General features: G+C 37.1%; 1 protein-coding gene across 1 annotated transcript; it reads right to left on the reverse strand.

Moving 5' to 3' along the window:
• Window positions 1-943: 943 nt before the first annotated feature.
• LOC136258285 (uncharacterized protein aq_987-like) lies at window positions 944-8,946 on the reverse strand. Its single transcript, XM_066051617.1, has 8 exons — window positions 8,736-8,946; window positions 8,639-8,686; window positions 8,458-8,534; window positions 6,279-6,333; window positions 5,588-5,771; window positions 4,688-4,803; window positions 1,980-2,082; window positions 944-1,125 (listed from the first exon to the last, which is right to left on the reverse strand). Exons 1-8 carry the CDS (start codon window positions 8,871-8,873, stop codon window positions 1,094-1,096), a joined length of 753 nt encoding a protein of 250 aa, XP_065907689.1. The 5' UTR covers window positions 8,874-8,946; the 3' UTR covers window positions 944-1,093.
• Window positions 8,947-9,333: the final 387 nt, after the last annotated feature.

Here is a 9,333-nt window from a genome sequence, read left to right on the forward strand (position 1 = left end):
TAGTACTGTTGATCAAGTGTTTTGGTGTTTGGTTATATACTTCCATTTAGCCTTACTCCTAAAAATTAATATTGACAAACTCTTATTAATTCAAATACAACTTGGCTCTTCCTCTTTCCATGTATATTTAGCATGCAATTGCACCTGACTACTTACTTTAAAATGATTCTTATATTAATAAGCTAGCATATGTTTAAACTTAGAGAGGGTGCAAAAGCACCCAAACACACACTCCTACCTTTGAAAAGGTTCAATTTTTTTGTTTGTTTTAAAGTGGTACTTAAATTGCACATGGTTAAGCTAAAACTAGGTAGCTGTTTCTCTGTATATACATGGTGGCATTTATACTTGTGTGCATGGTTTCAGCTGTATCAATAATTTGTGAAAGACTAGCTTTATGCAGGGAAGGGTGGGGAATAAATAAATTTCTTAAGTTGTATTGCATTGTAGATGAGTTGGTTCTTAAATGGGTTGATGGAAGTAATTTCTTTGATATAGTTTGGCAGGCTGTTCCAGATGTCACAGGCATTTGGTTCCAAAAAAGTATTTGCATAGGTATCAGTTCTTATGAATGAAACTGTTCATACCTTATCTAGTTGTTGTGGTGGGTACGTATACTATTGCTGTAGTTTTGGATGAGGTTATCATTAAGTGAGACATATTTTAAATTGTGAATGCAGAGGACTAAATACGATGTGACTGGAGAATAGGTATAGTGGTCAACAACAAAATTGTTATATACTAAGTTTGGTCAGTGTCACAGATTTTATGATACAGGTGTATACATTTAGATAGTTGAATCTTCATACTGCCACACAGTGACATTAAATTACAATATGTATTGCAAACTGCTAATGTACAGTAAAAGTCATAACTCATCTACGCTATGTACCTACGACATTTAGAGGTACGACTAAAACTATATAGGCACAGTAGTGGTTGGTTCACTTTGTTGGTATAATATTATAACACTACAGTCCTCTGAGACAGAACAATTGGGTGTGCATTAATAAAGAAGTGTTAATGTAAGCTATGTGTATTATTGAAAAAATTTAAATTACACAAACAATACTACACATGTGCTGTTGCACTGTTATTGGTCATCTTCAGAATCAGAATCACTTCCTGTATGGGTAAATCATAACATGCACCATACACTGTAGCATACCAGATGAGAGTGAAAGCGGTTTAAGTGCTGCTAATATGAATTATGCAAAGCCCTCAGTTTGGAATGAACTAAAATGTGTGCACTATGTAACAAACAGAGTCTGGCATCATTGTTATGTTAAGAATACACATACTTGTCTAGTGCTAGAATCGCTATTATACGTGTGAAAGTATTTCATCAGTTTTTCCTAGACAACAAGTAATTTTATAATACAAAGTATATCATCTGAATCTTCACACGATTGCATAGTTTTGATTGAAACATCACATGAACCCCAATAGTTGCAGTACAAAGCCAGAATATGGTGGGGATTGTTAGCTCTTTTGTAATATTTTCAAGTAGCACCTAAAATGCTTCCACCCTTCTCTGTAACAATACTAAATACTAAAACTATGCAAGATGACATGCAGTCAAACCTCTTTGTAACATACATACCCTCTCATGAAATTTAAAAAGCTAAAATGCACGGAGCCAGATTAATGCGTTTGTCATAACAAGGTACATATGAATTTTCTACAAGGTTCTTGTTTAGATAGTTTTCTAACAGAGGTTGCACTGGCTTGTTCAACACTAGGTGTAGTGTACATGTAAGTACATACACACAAACATACAAACACACATGTACTACATTAACATGTGCTAAAAAGCTAAAATGCAAAGCCTTCAGTTGTTGTCATGCCTACTCAGTATTACTGGGCTACCCATACATGCACTTGAACCTTGTGCATACCCTTTAACACAGTAAGATTGCTGCTCAAAAAATTTTTTTGAAGGAAACAGCAACATACAGTTACTATGTAAGTATACATACCCTTCACCATCTTGGAATGATGATGCATGCAATTGTAGAGATGTTCTGGATGAAGTACATGAGTTTCTGTTCTCAGTATGATAGCATCATAAGCTATCCTCATCTGTAATAATATAAATGCATCAACTCATATAAAAATACATATTTAACATCATACTCTAGGGTGGGCAATCACTGCATTAGCAATTCAATTAAGTCTAAGTATTAGGGACGTGGGACTTATTCCCGATAATTTTGGGAATAATTATGGGGTAAAAGAATTGAGAATTATTCCAACGTTTTGTAGCAGCTTTAGAGGATAATTATGTTGAGATGAAGATGACACTCTATAGAACGGCGACTTACTCTGACAGTACAATTGGTAGAGTAGCTCATACAGTATTGCATCAATCACTACTAACTAAGTATTTTGCTACCTTATTTTGCTACCCTACTTGCCAATTGGTACAACTAGATTTGCATAGCTACGTACCACTATACTGTTTTAAAGTTTTGGTGACTGTCAAGTTTTTTGGAGGAACTCGGAACGATAAACATACTTCCCACAGGCCTACCAAGCATATACAGTGAAACCTGCATATTAAAGACACCTTGGGACTGACCAAAAGTGTCCTGATTATCAAGGTGTCCTGGTTTTCCAGGTAAGTTTACATGCTACGGGATATTTTGGGACCATTACCAGGTGTCCAGATTATGCCGGTGTCCTTATTTTCAAGTGTCAGGTTCCACTGTACCATACAAGTATAAGAAAAAATTAGGAATTGAGTAGTAGGATATAGTGTACCAAGAAAGTATTGAAACAAGCTTGTTAGTACATTATGACAGCAAATTACTGTAACACAAAAAGAAGTGAATATCCATACTGTGCTGTGGAGTTTCCGTAATTGAAATGCACAGTAGGGATATTCACTTCTTTTCGTGTTACAGTAATTTGCTGTTATAACAAAAACTCAAGCTTGTTTCAGTACTTTAATATTGGTGCACTATATGTGACCGGATCTGTGAAAACCCGACATAATGGTGCATTTTTCAAATTCTTTATTATTGAATATTTATAATCTACTTAGCCAAGTGTATGCTCTGGCCAAGTTTTAGCCTTGTATGCCAAAAACGTTTGGAGTTACAGCTCTACAAAGTAGCAACAACAGAAAGATCGATTTGTACAGCAAATACTGAGAAAGAAATCACATGCGCTTACAAAAACGGCTGTAACTTACAAGTACAATGCAGTACAGAGTTGCAACTTGCACCATTGTGTTTGCCATGAATAGGGGAGTCCATAACTTGGTAAGGAATTTCTTCTATTACCATTCTTCACTACATACAGAGACGAAATCAGTGAAGAAAAATTGATTGCATACGATTGTTTCGATGCGACATAAACACACGTCCATAACTTAGTCTACTGCAACGAAACAAAGATTTTTGAACTCCTCGCGAGTAAGATGATATCCAGGTTTTTATCATTAAGCCCTTTCATCACAAAGAACAAAGCGTTAAAATGTTTACAAATTTTTTTTGATTATACGTAAATATTTTACCCATTGCAATCAATACTGAAAATTTAGGCTTACGCCATTATGTTGGGTTTTCGCAGATCCGGTCACATATTTTCTACTCTGGTTTAAAATTCCTAATTCTTTCTTATACTTGTTTCTGTTCTTTTTATAGAACTGGTGATCAATCTATAAAACCAGTTTGTGTCATAAAGATGATTTGATGTAGCTATGGGAAGTCAATCAAAGAATACGCCATCAATTTTTTGTTGAACATAAACTGTAATTTTGCACATAGATTGGTGTACTGATATTCTACAACAATTGATTTAATTGATTTATACGTCATATATGGTTTAAGACAAGTGTACAGAAAATAAACAAGTTACCTAGATGCAGGGTACCAAGCTTTAAAGCAGCTGGAGCCCTGGCAAGGCAAACACACACACACACACACACACACACACGCACACACACACACAACACACACACACACAAAGAACCAAAATACACACATACATTAATTTTTAATTAAATTAATTAGTTTAACAGGTCTGATAGTTCCCACAGTTCAGAGGGGCAAGCACTGAAAATTCTGTCAGTATGAGCAGGATACTGCAATTCTGGCAGCTTGATCAAACAATGCCTTAATGGTAACTTGCATGCATGAGATGGGTTGGTCAACGTCGCAGGTGTAAAGTGCCCTGAGCAACCAATCTCAATTGTAACAAGCTGGACATACAGGCCAGTAGCTACATCAGTTTTCATAGAATGAAATTGCTTAGTACTAAGAACTTACACAGAAAAGCAGCGCAAAACTGTGCCAACTAATCAGCACGTCTCTGTTATACTTTGTTAAGAATGGGTTCTTATCCATCTGTTGTCTGGAACAGTCAGTTGAACTCAAACACATGATACTACTTTGCTAAGAACGAGTTCTTATCCACCCGTCGTCTAGTTGAACTCAAACACATGAGAAATAAACGTTCATAGAATGAAATACCTTAGTACAACTTACGCGCGGACAGCAAAGTAGTTTGTTAATGAGAAACACAAGCAATTAAACCGTGCCAACTAATCAGCATGTGTCTGTCCTAGTTTGCTAAAAATGAGTTCTATTCCTATACCCGTCGTCTGGAACAATCGGTCGAACTCAAACACACGAGAAAACAAGAACCAGAGAAGGCGAATGTGTGCACTTACTGCACATACCTGCATTGCTGCTTTTTCATGTGGCATGCATCCAACAGCTGTCCCCAGTCCAGGGCACAGGATGGAGTTGATAGGTGGAACCTTCCTTTCAGCAGCAGTGGCATTGTGAGCCAGAACTGAATAAAGAAGTACAATTACATTAATAGCTAAGCCGTTCTAAATTACACTGTAAATAGTTTACTTACAATGTTCGAATCTATTTCACATCTGGTTTCGTGACTTATCCCATTGTGCTCATGTGTATTTGTATTGAATTGTATGTACATGCATGTAATGTATCAGCTTATACCACTAATTATTGTATTAGCTATATTTACACTATTGATTCCTAGCTACTGCAGTTTTGTATAATCATTATTTGTAATAGGCCCACACTTTTTGTTCTATTGTTAATTGCAGTTTATTTATTCTTCCGTGTACTTCACTCTAGTGCACACCATGCTTCGTCCTGAACAGTCGTCATTTCCACCTATCTACATCGATGTGTAATGATGCGTTCTATGATTTTCAACTTGGGGAGTGATTTGACTTGCCTATTCTAACAACCCGTGATTACATACTCTACTCTTGGAAAGAATCTACTGTAGTCACTACAAAAACATGACCAGTATGGGAATATCCATTTTAACAATAGCTATGAAAGTATGAAACAGAAGCAAAATTTTATGGAAAACCACCATACACAGACAGATGGTCAGACATGCAGACAGCCTTTCAACTTTACATATAAACAGCATACGTATAAGAGAATTACAAAGTAGTCCTTCAGGAAAACTGGCACTACGTGCCAGCTGCATGATTACCCTCAGATCTTTATTCTTTGATTTGTAATCATAATCATGTTTGTATATGTCTAATCTGCATGTAAATAAATAGCCAATACAATACGTAGTTGCACACCTTCTCGTAGGATACACCGGAAGGCCAGGTAGGCGTTCACAGTGTCACTAACATCCAGTGGTACTCTCATTGTTGGTGCTGACACAAGATATTTAATGGGCTTGCCGCCATTAACATCATTGTCTAGTGATAGAGTACTGAGATCTAATTGGTCAGAATAGGCCGGGATGATCACTGCACATCCCTAGAGGGTAGAGAAAACAAAAGATAAAATGATAAAGGTGTTGAAATAGAAATTCAACAGTTAAAACAGATCCCACGGAGTAAGTTTACAAAAAGAAAAACAACAACAACAAACACCTGTAAGCATAGAGAGGCAACTTCTTATTCACGTATATTATCACCTGGTAACTATCAAAGAACTAACAATTGAGAAACATGTTTTCAAACTGTTCATAAAACATAAAACTTAACATTCAAATGTGAATCAGATCAACAATTATGCATACACTGAACAACAATGAGTATCCTGTGACCCGCGTATGTAATGTTAACAAACAGCAATACAATACTATCCATATTCTTATTATTTAGTGGGTAAAACCAACATTCATGAATTCGTTAACAAATTGGAAATATTAAAGTCTGAAAACTCAGCATTTGTTCATGCCTTGTTCTATACGACATTTCTGCATGAGTGCAACTGTGAATAAAGCAGCTGCATATACGTAATTATACAGTCATTACTCACCATTGGCAATTCCCCATCATAATGTTTCCTCAAGTATTCCTGTAGTCTTTCTTGCCTATACATAATATACAGATGAAAATAGTGTCAATAAATTCATAGTAATATACTACATTGCCATTTGCAGTATGTAGGATTGTTTCAAGCTGGTTGTAGTTTTCAAAAGCAGGAAAATTTTTAAAACAACATTCCAGTAACTTTTTCTTTTGTCATGTTTTTTTCTTTCTGCAAGCTGCAAGAAAGTTATAATTTTGTGCCATCAGTATGTTCACCTTGTAATACACATGCTCTGTCCAAACAGTTTATGTTGCTATTTGTACCAATTGTCCAGCTAAGACATATATCAAAATGATCAAATTAATCACAAAGAGATCAAAACACAGTAACAGTTGATCCATTGCAGAAGGTTGTTCCACTGTGGAAGTCACAAAATATTAGGTATTTATGAAACCTAAATTTAAAAACAATCTAGCAACAAACTTTTGAGACCAATGCTACAGCATTTAGCTCTGCATTAAACTGCAAAAACAAACAGCTAGACAAGTAAGCCTTTTTGCTCAATTTTTGAGCTTGGTTGCACAGATTAATCAGTGGGCATGGCTCCATGCAAGCCTACACATGTTTCTTACCATTCAAGCAAATGTTCACAATTTGAAACTACTCCCATACTTCAGTTTAAGTAGTCTTGTACAGCGTTGAAACCGGGTCACTACTGCTGACCCGGATGACCCACTGACCCGGATAGCAATCCGGGTCAGATCCGGATTAAATTAAGCCGAGGCGCGCGATAAGAGCTATGTTTCGGGTATTCTTGAGCGAGCGAGACTACGTTTTTAGCGTTCGATTCATGTTGAGTAAACGAGTAGTTATGTGATAACTACGCCGGTAAGTTTATAATTTAAAAACAGTCAGTGGGTTTGGTTCCACGTAGTTACTGTGAGTTTACAGACAGCAATTGGGTGTGGCTTCGTACATACCCGTATTGCATTTTCCCAATATAATAAAATGGGTGTGGCTCACAAAGTACTTATCCTGCTGCAAGACTAGACCTAGACTATATACAACTCATACAATAATCGATTAGTGGGCGTGGCTCCACATAAGCTTGCACACAGCAACGGACAGTTACATGCTACAGACTGCACTTACTAATAAATGGGCGTGGCTGAGCGTGTGTTTGTAACGCGATAAGTGGGCGTGGCTTACGAAAGAGCTACGCGACTAGCGTTTATAGGTTCCACATCGTTTAACGATCAATTTAGTTTCTCACGTGATCCAATCCGGGTCAGACCCGGATAATTTGTAAACCGGGTCAGACCCGGATGACCCGGAGAAAATGTGACCCGGTTGACCCGACCCGGTTTCAACGCTGGTCTTGTAGTCTTTTGGGAAGGGAGTATCATGCATAAGTACCAGCAGTAGTGGCTTACATACAGTAAGATACTACAAATCTTTAAAAAATCACTGGTGACAAATGCTGGATGATTAGACTTGAATCTCTCATGAGTCAAGTACACATCCGGTCTATTCATCATTTCTTCAAACTATACAGTGGGTGATATTATCAGGGTAATCCTTATAATTCAGTAACTGCAGTTATGTTCACAATTGCTGCACCTACGTGTACTCCAATTTCACCAACATATGAACTTCTGTAAATCCCCTAAAATATTGATTATGTTGAAAGCAATGAACTCAGCATTGAAAGCTTTAGTTTTATCACCATGACCGTTCCCCAGGTAGCTAGGGTTATTGCTTGTAAATCAAAGCATGTTCAACCAAGGAAGGGTCTGTGCATCACTGCCATGTCCTACCTCCTTCATTATGGGTTCCAATAATAAGGGACATTCATGTTTTGTCTTGCTACAATTATTGAGGTAAAGACATAGGTCATTCAAATTCCCTATACATAGGATTGAGGGAAGGACACTGTGAAATTAACAAGTTACTTTTTTGCAATACAGTGGTCAGACCTTATCAAATTCCCTTATACTGTCCAACAAGCTCAGTGTCCAACATACTCCGGTGGAGAACTGTCAATGATAAGTAATTGGGATATCTGCGTGTATTTATCAGTCTCACGCAACCAAGCTATATTTTATTTTCCTAACCCAATAATGAAAAGTGGTCTGCCGGGCTGCACTTCCCAGCCATGCAGACCTTATTCAGTGGACATACTTACATTTGCCAGCCAAAGTGTAAAGAGTATGCCAAGTCTATTCCACCATCCATGAATCCAAAACTGTTAGCAGGGGACACCTATAATTTATTAGGAGCATGATAAATCATCGCAATCTATATTTAACGCGAAATTAAAATAAACAACTCCGATATGCCACTGCATGTGATGATACAGCACTTACTATAGCGTCTGCCTCCGGTCCACCCTTAAAGATGTCTCCTTCACTGATCTGTTTTTGTAAAAGTAGACGACTTCAAATGCACACAGTAGCGGCTTACTTTTACGTTCTTGTATTTCTCCCCCTTAAACGCACCTTGCCATGCTTTGACCATATCATCACTAATGTCTCTGAGGTTAATAATCAGCTGAGATTGCAAAGTAGGAGCGTCAGATCCTTGCTGCTCCGACTGTGCCATTCTCGATAGGGAATGAGAGGGAAGCCCAGTTTGGAAGAAAGCCACACAACTTTTAAATGCGCCTTATAATTAATATTTGCGGCGCCATAAATAAGTTATTTCATCTTTCTTTCCATTTCATATGGAAAGAATAGTTTTTACTAAAAAGGAACGCAGATTTGGAACTCAATAAATGCCTCAATTTACACTGCAGCTACTCTTGGACAATTTAAACACTTATATAAATCTCATTTTAGCTAATTTTTACTTGCATGTATGTTAATGTGTATGTAATTAGCTATATTGTATGTTATGTATGGGCACTGCTGAAAAGCAGTAGTTTTTCTACTGATGCAGTCTTCCCAAAAAAAAAATAAATAAACCTGCGTGCAGTTTTAGGCAGGCAGCACAGCTGGTTTGCCTAGGATGTGAAATCAACAATAGTGCAGTGCATGTAACTCAATAGCTACAATCAATAAGA

The sequence above is a fragment of the Dysidea avara genome, chromosome 6 (assembly GCF_963678975.1).
Source record: "Dysidea avara chromosome 6, odDysAvar1.4, whole genome shotgun sequence".
NCBI classification, from domain to species: Eukaryota; Metazoa; Porifera; class Demospongiae; order Dictyoceratida; family Dysideidae; genus Dysidea; species Dysidea avara.

Excerpts from the sequence above, each read along its gene's own strand:
- LOC136258285 (XM_066051617.1), bottom strand. The coding sequence starts at position 8,873 with ATGGCACAGTCGGAGCAGCAAGGATCTGACGCTCCTACTTTGCAATCT. Across the intron at positions 8,687-8,735 it reads AGAAATACAAGAACGTAAAA|ATCAGTGAAGGAGACATCTT; the intron begins GTAAGCCGCTAC and ends TTACAAAAACAG. Across the intron at positions 8,535-8,638 it reads GACCGGAGGCAGACGCTATA|GTGTCCCCTGCTAACAGTTT; the intron begins GTAAGTGCTGTA and ends AATAAATTATAG.